The sequence below is a fragment of the Pan troglodytes genome, chromosome 2 (assembly GCF_028858775.2).
Source record: "Pan troglodytes isolate AG18354 chromosome 2, NHGRI_mPanTro3-v2.0_pri, whole genome shotgun sequence".
Classification (NCBI taxonomy): Eukaryota; Metazoa; Chordata; class Mammalia; order Primates; family Hominidae; genus Pan; species Pan troglodytes.
The window spans coordinates 35,582,571-35,599,600 of NC_086015.1; the positions used below are offsets into that span (position 1 = coordinate 35,582,571).

Consider the following 17,030-nt stretch of genomic DNA (forward strand, 5'->3'; position numbering starts at 1 on the left):
AGTTAAAATACTAAAACTTGCATTGACAGTATTAAAAGGAGGAGGATATATGTGAGATTGGACATCGTTTTTTACTCCTTGATTTCTCTTTTATTTTTATTTTGGTGACTGCTAATTTTTAAAACATTATTTCTAAGCCAGTTCACCTAGCTTTATTGGGGGAAAACTATAATTATGTGTGAGAGTATGTGTGAGTGTGTGAAATTTTCCATAATAGAGTTTGCATATATATGTATTATATTACTCATATGTGTCATTATGTATGTAAATCATATAAATTTTATAAGTACATATTTATAAATATATGTATAGATAATAAGCTATATCTACGTATATATACCCTTCATTATGGAAAATTTCAAACATACAGCAAAGTAGAGCTAATACTGTAATGAACCTCCATGAATACATCACTCAGCTTCAACATTTTTCAGTTTATGATTCATCTATAACACTCTCCTTTCAGCTATTTAAATATTTAAAAAAATATCTAAGTAGGGCATGCCAAAATTGAAGACTACCTTTGTACACACAGGTGTTTGAGTTTAATGAAGAAGGGAATAGAAGACAAAAATTAAAGTAAGTGTTGATACTAGTATGCTAAAAAGGAGTAATTAGCTAAGCAAGCATTAATTGAACCTCATGAGTGAACTGCCAGGAACTATGAGATAACTCCAAGATACAAAAATTACTAAGAAAAGGTAGTTCATTGTGAGGTGAACTTCAGTAGAGGTTTCAACATGTTTTAAGAGCAGAAAGTAAGGTAGACTGGGAGGAGGAGGATGAAACATTAGAGAAGACTTATAAAATGATTAGGAACTTCAGGTCTGAGATGATCGTATGAAGAAGTGAGAATAAAGTACTTGGCTATGGCACGTTTCTATGTAGACAGAGCCAAGGGCTGAGGAAAAGACCATGCTGAAACATCTCAAAAAGCAGGTGTAATAAATACATTCAGTTTTTAGTTATTCTAAAAATGGAATGGAAAAGAGTAGTTATAGGATCAATATGATCAATCCAAGTACCTTTTTTTAAAAAATGATAAAAACAGATTTTATTCAGGAACTAATGCAATAGGGAAGAGACACCTAAGTATGGAACTGGGCTCAATTCTGAATACAACGAAAATGGAAGATTTGTAGTCAAGGAGCAGGGATAGGGTCAGTGGGTGGAAAACACGGATGTAAGGAAAGGAGTAGGGGGATTCTGGCTAAACTAGCTTTACAGGGATTCTTGCTGAAGGCAGACCAGGGTGACCAGATACTCTGGGGGATCCTGGGGATAAGGAATTTGATCATATTGAGGTGATCAGAAATGGAGGGTAGGGATTCTTTCTGAACTGACTTAACAGGATTCTTGCTGTAACTGGGCAGTCCAGGCCCAACAGGAACAGACACTGAAGCCCAAGGTCAAAGCCTAGTTGACAAGAGGGTTTAGAGAAACCTAATATTTGGTCAAGAGGAGAGTATTTGTCAACTAGGAAGAAAAAAATTACATAGGTATTGCTATGTCTTCTGACATGAACAGGCAGCTCTAATCCTGTGTAGACTGCACTGTCCAGAGATAATCACACTATAGGTTTTATTAAGTGGATTTTAAGGGTAGTCTTAAGGGGGGAAAAGGGAGAAAAAGTGTTACTGGAAAGCCTCATGCATTTTTTTTTTTTTTTTTTTTTGGAGGAGGAGGTGTAAAAAAGAGAAGCAAATAAGCCAGTTATGCCTTCAATACTTTGATGAAGCACTAAGTATCCAAGTATTTTCAGCATCACTAAGGGCTTTATTTTATTCTAGGAAAATGAATTATAGTGCCTACTACATTCACAACCCTTGCACAATTCTCATGCCCATCATCTTCTACTCACAGCACATGCAAAGAAGCCAAAACAGCCGTGTTTTATATCATATGACCCTGCTCTTTTGGCTACAGGTATTGGATTACAAGCATGGGATCTCATGGCAGCCAACACATAGATTGTCTGTTACCTGTGATGTGTGACTTTGTACGAAATGATTTGAGCCAATCATATTCTTACTCATATTTACATGAACAGAGGAAAAGAAAATCAGGCAGCTAAAGCTGGAGGAAACAGAGAAGTCCTTGAGATAGATTTGGAGCCATGTATTAGGCTCAGATGCCTTACCTTTGCTTTGGATTGAATTGCTAATGTTCCAACTGAGGTATCCTGGGAATTTGCATGAATGAAAATAATCAGACTATGCTTTGTTTAGTAACAACTCAATCTGTAACGTAAGTTGATGATATGTTATAAATTTAGGTTAGGTGCTTGCTTTTTGAGATTATATATCTCATATATATTAATTATATATAATATTAAATATATATTAAAATATTAAATATATCGATATTAAATATATTAATATATAATTATATTAAACATATTAATTTATATTATATATTAATATATTAAATATATTAATATATAAGTATTAAAATATTAAATATATATTATATTATATAACATATAGCTAATTATATATGAGATATATAATATATAATTAATTATATATATTATATTATATATATATATATGATGAGGAATGCAAGCAGTTATATGTAATTACTCAACCTTGAACCAGAATTTTCTCTTAGGCCCCAAACAAACTTCTGTATTATTTAATTGTAGAATTTAACAGTAAGGAAAACTTTTTTAAAAAAATTTACTCTTTGACACTTATCTCTGTGAGTCAAAATTTTTGCAATTTTGTGAACCAAAACAAAATACAGAAGTAGATTCATGACATGGTTGGCATCATTGCAGCTATGATCTCTAACCTCAAGTTTAAGATTTTTGTGTTCATTGAAACAATGTAATTGTTCTTACTATTGACTAAGTGTTGTAAGTTTGAACTTACATTTATATTTTTAAAAATATTCTTGGCCTGGTGCAATGGCTCACGCCGGTAATCCCAACACTTTGAGAGGCTGAAGTGAGAGGATTGCTTGAGCCCAAGAGTTGGAGACCAGTCTGGGCAACAAAGCAAGACCTCATCTCTAGAAAGCATAAAACATTAGCTGAGTGTGATGGCACACACCTGTAATCCTAGCTACTTGGGAGGCTGTGGTCAGAGAATCACTTGAGACTTGGAGGCTGAAGCTGCAGCTGTGATCGCACCACTGCTGCAGAAGCATGGGCAACCGAAACAAAATTCTCATATGTCCTTTGAGTTTGTGAAGTACCAGATGCTGTGCTTGGTGTTGGAGACACAGTGATGTCTTCTGAGGAGTATTTATCTATTTGAATAGATATTAAGGAAACAGATGTGAAATTTTATCTATGTCAAGATGGAAAAATGACAGAATCTCTTAGAAATGTGTTGAAGTTTGCAGGATGAGTTAACTGGGATAGGGAGGGAGACATCAGTGATACAGGCAGAGGGGATTAGCAGTCTTAACGATCCCGTAACAGGAAGGAATGAGGTGAGCTTGGAGGACTGAAAGATGGAAAGAAGAGAGGTAATACGGTGTGAGATGAGACTAGAGTTATGTATGAGGTGGACTGTGTGGTTTTGACCATTATGTTAAGAAGTGGAGGTTTTTCTGCTTTAATTTTAAAGTGATGAAGTCTTTGAATAATTCAGAGAGTTGCAATATGATCACATTTACATTTTGAAAAGAACTTCCTTCTTGTGGCGGAGTGCACAGATTGGGGAACTAGAAGGTGGGCAGAATGGATGTAAAGAGACCACTTAGAGGCTATTTCAGTAGTCTAGTTAAAAGATGATAGCTTGGATTACTGTGCTAGTAGCAGAATAAGAAAATAGTGTACAGATTTCAGAGATATTTAGGAAGTGACAACCTTGTTATGATTTTTGTATAGGATGTGAGAGAGAAGGAACTTTCAAAAATGACACCTGGATTTCTTCAACTTAGGTGGCGGTAAGAGAATACTGAAAGCAGATATAGTGCATATGTTTGTTTTGGGAGTGGATGGTAGGTGTCTGATCAGGAGTTTAGTTGAATGTGGAGTCTGAGATGCATTTGTGACATTCAAGAACAACATACCACATGGGTAGTCACATAACACTGGTTTGGACATGAGAAGAAAGATCTAGTTAGGGAGATGATATTAGTGAATTGTGGGCATACTGGTAATAATTGAAGACTTGGGTGAATGACATCCTTTCGGCAGAGATTTTAGAGTGAATTAATAAGAGTATCTTAGGTAGAGGAGGCTACCTATACAGAAAACAGAGAAGATTAGAGAGGTGGGGGTAAAAAAATCAAGAGACTGTTGTAGTCATTAAAGCCAAAGGAAGAATGATTTGATAAAGAGGGAGAGGCCAAGAATTATATAAAATGGAAAGTGAAAAAATACTTGTCAGGAAAACTTTATGAGGTTGTACTCTCATGGTTCCTGGTTTTTAAAACGTGTTATTAATAGTCCCTTGAAGTCAATTTTTTAAAATGAAAAATTAGGTTGAAAATTTAAAACCTTGGTATTCTTGCTAAAATACTAGGCCTCTTCCATTAAAATATTTTCAGAAGTTTCGGGGGGGTGTTACTCTTTCTGGTGTATACTCAACTTTGTGTGGTGAATCTCTTAGTTTAACTGTTGTTTATGAGCTTATCTGGGTAGAGCTATTTTTTAGTTTTTGCTTCTATTGCTAATCCAGGTGTTTGGGTCTTGTTTTCAATGTTAATTTCTTGTCTTGGGGATTCTTTGTAAATTTAGACCCTTAATGCTTAGCGCAGTGTTTAATTTAGCTTTTTTTATTGGAGCCTTTTAATTTTAAGCCTTTAGATAGAGAAGAACTTTGTCACTTCCATGGTGGTGGTTAGATTGTTTTCCATCTTTTACTAGACAGCCTTTCCATAATCCTGGCTTTGTAAATACAATCACTACTTTGTTTCTGGCATTTGAAGATATCCCTTTTTAAATTCTGATCTGGTAAATACTTCTTGGAGGAGGAAGGGAGCAGGGTAGCATTTCTAGCATTAGCTTAGCTTTCCATGTTGTTGGCACACAAAATTATTACTTAAAATTCCCCTCAGAAATTTGGATATATTACTCCTTTGCCTTATTAGCAATCCAGTGGTTCCACTGAGAAGGTATTAATCTAATTTTGTCATTCCTTTGTAGAAAACCTTTCTCTCTGAATTAATGATTTTAAGTTGTACTTTAGTATTTTGAAATGTATTGGGATGTGTATGCTCTGTGGAAAAAAAATTTTTGTTTTATATCAGTGTAAGAACTAGACTGCTTAAATTTGTTTATACTTTTTATCTTGTTCTAATTTGCTCTTCATTTTTGTCCTTTACGCTATTTAGCCTATCTTTTATTTTATCTTGGCAATTATAATTTTGCCATTCAAAATCTTAAATGGATCCTTTATCATAAGTCTGTTTCATTACAGTAACTATAGACTTTAAGTGCTTCAGAGATGCTATATTGTTTGCTTATAGCTACACTAGTACTATCATAGGTACTGTTGTTAATCCCTGTTTTACAAATGAAGAAACTAGAATGCAGAGAACATAAGTAACTTGCCCAACCAAGGTCACATAGCTGGTCAGTGTGGAGCTAACATTCAAACCTATGCAGTATGATGCTAGAACCTGACCTCTCAACCTCTAGGTTATACTTCCTTTCAGGTCTGAAAGTTTAATATTAATAACTCTTTCAGAGTTAATATAACTCTGGGTTATATTAACCATCTGAATATATTCTCGCTTCTGTTTCTACAGTATTAATTTTTCTATTTGTTGATTTTGATATTTAGCTGTCATGGTGATTGCTTTTGTCAAATGTTTGATTTTTTTGGGGGGGGATATGTTGCTTATTTTAGTATTGGAAAATACTGTAAAAATGCTACAAAGCTTGCATCTAGTGATTGTTGGAGTTGAGATCATAACTTGCTGCTGGAAAGGATGTATCAAACTGATCTGGGGTATAAGGATTTCCTGTTCATCTTGTATCCAGCATCATTCTGCTTCTTGACTCACTTGTCTATGTGTAGTGCTTCTACCTCAGGCAGACACCTCTGATGCCCACTTCCCTGCTTCGAAATAGTAGGGGGAAGGGGATTGACCTGACTGAGTATACCTAATGGCATTACCCTGAGGATTGCTCCAGGCTTTTCCCCTGCCCATGACAGCTGCTTTATACTAAACATGGAATATCCCTGCAATTGCCCTCTATGGTTTGTGGTTTTCTTCTGCCTTTCATTTTGGGCCCTGGTTTCTTCAATTTCATTTTTTCTCATTTGTCTCTTTCAGAAATTACAATTTCTTTTTCTATAAGGCCATATTCTTGTTTTATAGTGCTGCTATGGTTTATTCTTTTTATATGTTTAGTGCTATTATAGTTTAAAGCCAATGTTTTTAGGGTTGCAGGATTTTGGGCAATTCTGGTGAGTGTACCGTTTCTTCCATTTTGATGTTATCTTCTGTCAGCAGTTCTTAATCTTTTGAGATTTATGAACTTCTTTATAGCCCTCTACCACCTGGACCCCAAGCAATGGCTAAATGTTATTTTGAACATTACTAGTTTTGTAGGTGTGGGTTTGAAGTTGGGGGCGTTTTTATTTATATAGAGGTATAAGCATGTTCTTTTGATATCTTCAGATTATGTTATACAAGTTTGATGAAAACGCTCTGAAAGATACATTTATGTAGCCACAGAGTTTAATATAAAGAAGGAGCTATTTCTATTAAGCAGTTTTATAACATTTCTTTTTATCTCTTTTCTCTAGGTTTAACTATAGATCAACACATCATCTTGCATCTCATGGGTTCTATGAATTTTTAAATTGGTTTGATGAAAGAGCATGGTATCCACTAGGAAGAATAGTAGGTGGTACTGTAAGTATATTAGCAGTTCTTTATGTTAATTATAACATTTATTGTTACTTGAGTAAATCATTAATTGCCAAGGTGGTAGGGATTCTTGAAAGCTTTGTATAGTTAACAAATTTTTCTGTGGCTTATTATCCAGTATTCAGTTTACTTAGGCTCTTTTCTTGATACCTCCTCCCCTTAATCCCAAACCTGTTTTTGGGTTGTCTCACACTAGCCACTCTTTTTGACAAGTGGTGGAGGCTGGGTGGGGATCTGCTGTCACAGTGTATCTGAATGAAGTTCAGTTTATTTGTGTATTTGCTCTTATAGCAATTTGGTTGAAAAAGCAATTTGGAAGGAGATAGAAACGTAGAATAATCATGATAATTATATATCTAGAATAATCAGATAATTAGGATTTTTCAGGCCCTGAATGTGGAGACATTCCAAATTATTCCAGGTAATTGACTAAAGATTATAGTTCATGCAGACTTCTGATATCCAGAAAGATGACACAAAGGCAAATATTTTTAGGATTTGGGACATAAGGAGAAATGAAGGTGAAGGACAAAGCAACATTGTCTTGTATCGGAGAAATATATGTTTGATTTTTTTAAATCAATTTTGCCAGGCTTATTCATTTTATTAGGGTTTTTCTTAACCCAAAGAAACTTCTGACTCTGTTGATTACTTCTAGTATAGGTTTGTTTTGCATTTTTTAAATTTTAATTTATTTTCTTCTTCTTTTGTGAGTTTATTTTCATGTTCTTTTTCTGACTTCTTGAGATGGTTTCTCAGTAATTTTCAACTTTTCTTCATTATTAAGAGATGCATTTTAAGCCTAGAAACTACACACTAGCCACTGTACTAGCTGCATTTCATAAGTTCTGATGTGTAGTATTTTCATTATCATTTAAAACAAAATGTATCTTTATTTTCATTATAATTTCCCTGACTCATGGATTATTTAGAATTGTATTTAATTTCAAACATAAGGGGATTACCCAGTTATGTTTTTTTGCTTTGTACTTCAAATATATTGTGGTTAGAGAACACCTTCTATGTAATTTCAATCCTCTAAAATTTATTGAGACTTGACTTGTGGCTTAGGATATATCCAAATTTTTATAAATGTTCCCTTTGTGTTTAGAAAGAACATCTTCTCCATGATAGTAAGGTGTTGTGTTTCTAGTCTGGGGCATCTTCTTATCCTTGATGTAAATAGAGAGAAAGACATAAAGAGATGAAGGCACAATAGTCGTTATCATGTTCTGCATTGTGAATTGGAGAAGTATTAAATGGGTAGTACATACGGCAGATAGCTATTACCTGCAGTTCTTGTGGTGCTAATCTTATCATATACCTAAATTTTATTACATTTGATAACTATAGTTTTTCTTGTGCAGTTTATAACTTTATCTTAAATTAATCCTCAGTGGAAGCCTGTTTTCTCTAAGAGTCCTGATGTCCTGAGATTTGGGATCATCCCTGTAATAATCTTTCTTATTTGCCTTCGCTGGAGAATTTTAGGGGTTTCACTGGTTTTAGGACAGTTTTACTTAGTTTGAGGTTTCTTATACTTAAGGTTATTATAAATGTAGAACCCACATTCACACATTTGAATGAGTTTCATATTCTCCTTTAGGACTTTGTTTCTGCTCTGAGCATTGGAAGGCTTGATGGATGAATAGAATTTGTCTAGTTTCATAAGCAGGTCCTGACTTTTTGCTGGTAATTAGGTCTTCACTCTGATCCCTGTGTTGGGTGAAACCCCCTCATTTTGATTCCTTAAGGCCTGTATCAGGCCTGGTTATGTTTGGCTTTTTTCTTCTCTCCTGTGGGCTCCCATGACATTAGCACCTACTTTGAATTTCCTCCTCATTTTTGGCATCTGGAGAATACCCTATCTTGAGCTTGATTATGCTTTTTTTGTTGTTGGGGTTTTATTTGTTGGTTTATTTTTGGTTCTTTCATTTAGTACTTCTATGAATCTTGGCTGTTTTTGTGTGTGTCAGTTCAGTCTACCGTATTATATGGATATATTGACTTATCTTGAAAAATATTTTAAATTCACTTTCTTCCCCCCCCCCAATATTGCTGACAGAATTACACACTGGTACCTAGTATTGAATCTGAAGTAGAACAAAATTTTTATGTGTTGAGAATGTGGATGAATTATCATGCTTTTTTTTTCTCCCCCTCCCCCTTTCTCCTTCCATGCATGCAGTAGGTATTGAGCATCCACTTTGTGCCAGTTATTTTTCTGGATGCTGGGGAAAAATTTCCTGCTATTCTGGAGCTTATATTCTTGTGAGCGTAGGCAGTTAATAAATAGAAAGTAAATAAGTAAAATAAATAGTACGTCAAATGATGATAAGTGTTATGGAGAAAAAGCAAGAGAGTTAAAGACGGGAGTGTGGGGGAGAGAGGTTGCAGTTGCAAATTGTATAGCCAGGAAAGGAAATGTATAACCTTTGTAGTTTCTGTCATGGAGTAAAAAAAGAGTCTTTTAGGACTTACCTAAGGAAGCAGATGTAAATGCATGTTTTAGTCACTGAATAATAACTCAGGAAGAATGTCCTGTTCACTGTTCTTGAATCCTTTTAATATTTGATGTTCCTCTTTTAGAGTGAGGGTACGTATAACTGTTAACTGGCCTCTTCTAGTTTATTATTTCCCTTTTATCCCTAAGTACTTTATGTGGTATAAAAAAATTTAATTTTTCAGGCGTCCCAAAACATTATCTCTGGATTCACCAACTGACTGTTCCCTCTTTTCCTAGCTAGACTGTTCCCTCTTTTCCTTGCTTACTTTCCAAATCTAGGGCTTGAAAGGAGGGAAAAATTTTTTATAAATATGACTTAAATAATTTTGTGTGTAATTTTTCTTTATCTTCCTTTTCTCATTTTCTTATGTGCACACAAGTATGGGCAAAATTGGAGTATGTTAGAACTCCAAACTCAAGGATAAGCTAGACTAAGACCCTGTTTTGATTAAAAAAAAAAAAAAAAAGTTAGTGGGATCAGTAAGAAAGTTACCTACAGTTAACATTGTTAAACATTTTGAATTTTAATCATTCTTGTTTCATATTCTCTCTGATCTTTTTATGTATTCCTCCAGATATGAGCTAGTTCTTTGTATGCAACACAAAAAGGTGTGGGGTTTTTTTTGTAGTTTATAAAGAAGGCAAATTGTTTTGAGATGTTGCTTTCAAACTTATGTAAGGTAAACAAAATGTAATGATAAGGAAGAGTACATACATTAATATTTTTGTGTCTCATTTTATATGTAATTAAATTTTCCATTTTTTTCTTCCTAGGTTTACCCAGGGTTGATGATAACCGCTGGCCTTATTCATTGGATTTTAAATACATTGAACATAACAGTTCACATAAGAGACGTATGTGTGTTCCTTGCACCAACTTTTAGCGGCCTTACATCTATATCTACTTTCCTGCTTACAAGAGAACTTTGGAACCAAGGAGCAGGACTTTTAGCTGCTTGTTTTATTGCTATTGTACCAGGCTACATATCTCGGTCAGTAGCTGGATCCTTTGATAATGAAGGCATTGCTATTTTTGCACTTCAGTTCACATACTATTTATGGGTAAGTAACATTTAATGTTTTGCTGCCATTATTACTCGTGACCTTTCTCCTGAAACACTTTAGGCTGTATGCAAATTTGTCTTTTACAAATTATGTAGTTGCGTACAGAGATCTGTATTACTGTTCATAATCAATTTAATAATGGATAACATTTTAAAATATGTTAGGCATCTCTCAAGTTATGTGTAAATATCCTTTTTAAATAAGTCAGAACTCCAAAAGAAGAGCTATCATAAAACAATCTGTTGATATTTTTGTTTCTTTGTTTTGGGGAAATAGGTAAGAAATAGTTACCCAGGAAAGTTGAAGCATGGTTTGATGGCTTAGAATTTTAAATTGTTTCTGAAACTAGCATTATTTATTTTGCTGCTGCCAGGCTATTTAAACTTAATGATTTTTTCCCCTGTGTATGAAATATGATGCTACTTGGGTTCACTTTAGAGCTTGCATTTATTTATGTATTTATTATTTTAGCTTTAGCTTATAATTTTCCAGTGATAGAAATTACCAAAATTTGTGTGTGTCAATATGTTTTTGTATATTTTATTAAGTATATTTTTAGGTAGCTAGGTGAATGGCAGCATAAATTTTCTCTTTAATAATTATTTTGTATTGTTCAAAACTACTTGGCTAATGAGTATTTTTGCTCTAGCATGGAATTCCGGAGGAGAATGTTGCAATGTGATCAGTATAGACAGTGTCTTAATCTTGAGTTTAAAAGAGAAGAAAGAAAAATACCCATACAAGTGAAGATGATACCAAGCAGTAGGATGTTGCCAGTGCTGCTGTACTTATCAAAAAGTGTTTTTAAAAACTCTTTGTTTATTGTGTGCAGCTGAGGAAAAAAAAAAAAAAAAAACCTTAAAATCTAGAACCTCTGTTGAATGCCTTTTAATAAACTATATAATATTTTAAATCATAAAAATAATACATGCGTATGTGGCTAGATCCTGATAATATAATGCTTAGTGGAAAAATAAGTTGTGATAAAATATGTGCAGTATGAGAAATCCTTGATGTAAGTTTTTAAGCAGTACAAATCATACTATGTCTGTTAATAGCAGTTTATAAAGAAAGTATAAAAATGTGATAGATAAGCTGCATGTACGCCAGCTTTGTGATAATGGGTTTTCCTGAGGATGGGTGGGTGATACTGAGGTGGGCAGTATTAAGGGAGCTTCACCTAGCTCAGCTAAAAAAATTTTAAATCAAATGTTCTGAAGCAAATGTATAATTTTTGAATTTGAAAGTCTGAATAGCTAGGTTCATAACTATTTTAATATTCTCTACACTTGTGTATGTTTCAAATACTTTATAATAAATTTAAAAAATAAAATATTCTATTTTGTGGACATTTAGACAACAGAAAAATATAAAGAAAAAAATCACCCACAGTGAACTACCATTTGCATTTTTTAATTTTGAGCACATTACATTCGTGAATAAGTCCCAGTTGGTCATGGTATATAATCTTTTTCGTATGCTGCTGAATTTGGTTTGCTAGTATTTTCCTAAGGATTTATGCATCTGTGTTCATAAGGTAATATTGGTTTATAATATTCTTTAGTTGCAGTGTCTGTCTGTCTTAGGATTAGGGTAATGCTGGCATCATAGAATGAGTTAGAAGGTGTTCCCTTCTCTTCAGTTTTTGGAAAAGATTGAGGAGGATTAGTGTTGGTTCAGTTCTTTAAACGTTTTAGTAGAATTCACCAGTGAAGCCATCAGGACCAGGACTTCTCTTTTTTGGGAGATTTCTGATTGCTGATTCAGTCTCCTTGCAAGTTGTCTCTGCAGATTCTCTATTTCATCATGACTTAGTCTTGGTAGGTTTTTGTGTTTCTATTAATAGGAATTTGTTGATGTAAGCTATTCAATTTGTTGGCATACAAGACTTGATAATACTCTCTTAAAATTCTTCTTGTTCCCTATGGAATCAGTAGTAATGTCCCGCTTTCTGATTTTAGTGATTTGAGTCTTCTCTCTTTTTTACTTAATCTAGCCAAAGATTTGTCAATCGTGTTGCTCTTTTTAAAGAACCAACTTTTGGTTTCATTGATTTTTTTTCTTTGTTCTTTTTCTTTTCTCTCTTTTAGTGTATATGCTGCTGAAGCGAGCACTCTATTTTATCTCTGTTATAGTCTTTATTATTTATTCAATTTTGTCTTTCTGGAAGTTTTGGGTTTAGTTCGTTCTTTTTCTTTCCTTCTTTTTTTTTTTTTTGGAGACGGAGTCTTGCTCTGTTGCCCAGGCTGGAGTGCAGTGGTGCAATCGGCTCGCTGCAACCTCTGCCCCCCAGGTTCAAGCGATTCTCTGCCTCAGCCTCCCGAGTAGCTGGGACTACAGGCGTCTGCCACTACGTGTGGCTAATTTTTGTATTTTTAGTAGAGATGGATTTTCACCATGTTGGTCAGGCTGGTCTTGAACTCCTGAACTCGTGATCCACCCCGCTCGGCCTCCCAAAGTGCTAGGTTTACAGGCATGAGCCACCGCGCCCAGCCCTAGTTTGTTCTTTTTCTAGTTCACAATGTAGTTTGTGAAGTCAGGTTTTTGACTTGAGATTTTTTTTTTGTTTTTGAATGTAGGCATTTATAGCTATAAAGTTTTCCCTTAGTACTACTTTGACGGTGTCTCATAAGTTCTGATACATTGTGGTTTTGTTTTCATTCATCTCTGAGTATTTTCTCATTTTTATTTTTTGATCTGTTGGTAAGTATCTTGTTTAATTTCCACAAATTTATTTCCCAGTTTTCCTTCTGTTATTGATTTCTGACTGCATCCTGTTGTAGTTGGAGAAGATACTTTGTATGGTTTCTGTCTTTTTAAATCTATTGAAATTAATATTTGGCTTTAATCTGCGGCCCAACATATTGTCTGTCCTGGAAAATGTCCCATGTGTACTTGAGAAGAATTGTGTATGCTGTCGTTGTTCAATAATGTGTTTTGTGCATGTCTTTTAGACCTAGTTGGTTTGTTGTGTTAAGTTCTATATCATCTCGTGTCTGGTTGTTCTATCCATTATTGAGAATAGAGTATTGATGTCACCAGCTATTATTGTAGAACTGTTTATTTCTTCAATTCTGTCAAGTTTTTTCTTCCTATATTTTGATGGTCTGTTATCAGGTACATAAATGTTTGCAATTGCTATACCTTCTTGCTGTATTGAACTGTTTTATTGCTGTGTATATTGGGTTCTTTCTCTTTTGTAACCTTTTTTTTTAAAAAAAAATTCAAAGTCTGTTTTTTCTTTTTTAATTTTGTAGAGATGAGGTTTCACCATGTTGCCCAGGCTGGTCTCGAACTCCTGGGCTCAAGCAATCCTCCCTCCTCACTTCCCAAAGTGTTGGAGTTACAGGTTTGAACCACCACACCCTGCCTTTTTTTTTGTTTCGTTCTGTGTTGTTTTGAATTTTATAAAGTCTGTCTTTTCTCATATTAGTATAGCCATCCCTGCTCTCTTTTGGTTACTATTTGCATGGAATAACTTTCTGTCCTTTCAGTCTCTTTGTCTTTGGATTTAAAATGCATCTCTTACATAACTGCATGTAGTTGGATCATGTGTTTATTCTTTCTGCCAATCTCTGTTTTTGGAGAGTTTAATACACATTGGAAGTAATTACTCGTAAAGAGGTACTGATTTCTGTGGTTGTGCTGTTTTCTACATGCCTTATAGCTTTTTTTTTGTCCCTCATTTCTCCATTAGTGTTCTTTTGTGTTTAGTGGATTCTTTTGGTAGTGAAACATTTGAATCCCTTTATTTTTGAGCATATTTGTGGATTGCCTTTTCACTCTGGATAGTGTCCTTTGCATGAATTTTAAATTTTTATGAAGTCTAATTAATTTTTGTTGTTGTTGTTGCTTGTGCTTTTAGTGTCATATTTAAGGAAACTGTTGGCCTAATTGAAGCTCATGAAGACTTACACCTCTGTTTCCTTCTAAAGATTTTATGTGTCAAGTTCCTCCACTTAGGTCTTTGATCCATTTCGAGTTAATTTTTGTATATGGTGTGAGAGAGGAGTTCCAACTTCATTCTTTTGCATGTGGATATCCACTTATCTTAGCACTGTTAAAGAAAAATACTCTTTTTTGTTGAATGGTTTTAGCACTTTTGTCAAAAATCAATTGATTATAAATGTATGGGTTTATTTCTGGACTCTTAATTCTGTTCCATTCCCTTGCCATCTGTATGTTGTGTCTTTATGCCACTACCACACAGTTTTGGTTACTGTGGCTTTGTAATGAGTTTTGAAATCCAAAAGCAAAAGTCCTTCAACTTTGTTGTTCTTTTTCAAGATTGCTTTGGCTATATGGGGTCCCTTGCATTTTCATAAGTTTTAAGATTAGCTTGTTCATTACATCTTTTTTTTTTAAGTGGCATGATATTGTTTTGTTAATTCAACAGAAATTTTTGTAGAATACAATATGGAGCAGGTGCTGTTTTATGTGTTGATTACACAAGGTTATATGAAGTTGATAATCTAGTAGAAGAAATTATAGATATCATTGCTTTGAAGGATCATATTAACAGAAGGATGGAATGGTAAAACATTCTCACCCAGAAACTGGGAGGTTATCTAGTGAGTTTTTCCTTTGTTTTCTTTTTAAAAACAATATATTTAAATAAATTAGGTTTACGGTGGAAATAGCTTCAGTATTTGAAAATTAGAACACTTGTGTTTGAGTTCTGGCATAAAATACTCTCTGACTCTTGACAAATTGACACTTTTGAATCTCATTCAGTTTTCTCTTAAGATACAGAAAACGTTTTGCCTACAGAATTATAATAGATGATGACATTCATTTAAAATTTCATTATTACTAATTGAAAGTGGAAATAATTACAGTTCTAACTACTATGAAAAGTTGTTTGTAGCCCAAGTGAAGTTATAAAAAGGTGAAAACATTTTTTGTAATCTCTAATATATAAATGTTGTCTAATTCCTCACCCAGTGTTTTTATTTTTAAACCAACTCTTTTAAAAGGTACATGTTTTTAAAATTTAAAAGATAAGTACTTTGTCATAGCATTATTATTTGTTGATGCCCTATTACTGTTACAAGCTGGTGTTGATAGACATTTTTGGATACACTTTTGGATTTGTGTTCTACAGAGATTAAAACATTTTCATCATGATTGAGTGATTGAGAGTAAAGTCTATACCATAATTGCCAGGGTTTGGTTTTCTCTTGGTTTGATTTCCAGCTCTGTCACTGGAGGTTGTTTAAATCCCCACCCTGTGCCTGTTCCATCAACTATAATATGGAAGTAATAATTGTACCTTCCTTATATAACTTAAAAATTAATACATGTAAAGGTATAGAATATTGTGAGAACATAGTAAGAAATGAGTACATGTTTGTTATTATTTACGAGCACCAGAGTATATGATTCAGAAAAGTAATTAACACAGATAAAGTAGTACAAGGAGCAGTGTTTATCATATTGCCTCTTACAGGTTTTGTTTTGTTTTGTTTTTTGTTTTGTTTTGTTTTGTTTTGTTTTGTTTTGTTTTGTTTCTTTAAGGTTCCCTCCTGTACCTTTGTAATCAGTCTTCTCCCTACCCCATTTCTGGCAACCACTGGTCTGATTTCTGTTTCTCTGTCTATATAGCTTTGGGAGTTTCTTTTTTAGAATGCCATATAAATACAGACAGTAGGCGTGACCCTGTATACCCGTCTTCCTTCACTTAGCATAATATTTTTGAGAATGTCATCCATGTTGTTGATGTTTTAGTAGTTTGTTACTTTTTATTGCTGAATAGTACTCCATTATATGGATGTACTACAATTTCTTTTCCAGTTTTTGGCAATGATGAATTAAGTGGCTATAAAATGTTTGCTTGTGGGTCTTTGTTTGGACATATATTATTATTTCACTTAGGTAAATGCATAAGCACAGATTGGTGGTTTGTGTGATAAGTATAGGTTTAACTTTATAAAAAGCTGCCAAGCAGTTTGCCAAAGTTGCTGTATTCATTTTGCATTCCCTCCACAAATACATGACAGTAATATTTACTCTACTTCTCCATCAGATGGCATGGTCACATTTTTAAATTTTACCCATTCTTGTAGGTAGGTAGTAGTATCTTATGGCTTTTGTTTGCTTTTCCCCAGTGACTGATGAGCATCTTTTCACGTGTTTATTTGCCATCCCTGTTCTTTGATGAAATGTCTGTTCATATCTTGCCCATGTTTTGATTGAGTTGTTTTCTTACTCTTGAGGTGTGAGAGTTCTTTATATATTTTGGAAATAAATACTTTATCAGATGTGTGCTCTACAAACATTTTCTCTAGTCTCTTCCTAAGAGCAGAAAATTTTGATTTTTATGGAATGTATCAGTTTTTTTTTTCAATAGATCTTGCTCTTGGTATCTTATCTAAGAGATCTTTGCCTACCCTAAATCACAAAGATTGTCTCATGTATTTACTTCTAGAAATTAAATAGTTTTAGGTTTAACACTCAGGTCTGTCATCTATTTCAAGTTGATTATGGTCTGGTGCAATATAAGGGTTGTTGGATTTGAATGTTACGTTTTTCCAACATCATGTGTTGAAAAGATTGTTCTTTCTCCACTGAATTATCTGCTTTGGTAACCTTGTCAAAATCAATTGAATATATACATATGGGT

At 33.9% G+C, this 17,030-nt stretch overlaps 1 protein-coding gene across 2 annotated transcripts in view; it reads left to right on the forward strand.

Annotated features, from left to right (window-relative positions):
* STT3B (STT3 oligosaccharyltransferase complex catalytic subunit B) overlaps positions 1-17,030 on the forward strand; it is a 106,349-nt gene that overhangs the window by 38,340 nt on the left and 50,979 nt on the right. For both annotated transcript variants that reach the window (XM_001166939.7, XM_024355355.3), the window contains exons 2-3: positions 6,714-6,822; positions 10,118-10,405. In XM_001166939.7, the coding sequence (XP_001166939.1) occupies positions 6,714-6,822; positions 10,118-10,405 (397 nt within the window). The remainder of the gene's footprint in view (positions 1-6,713; positions 6,823-10,117; positions 10,406-17,030) is intronic.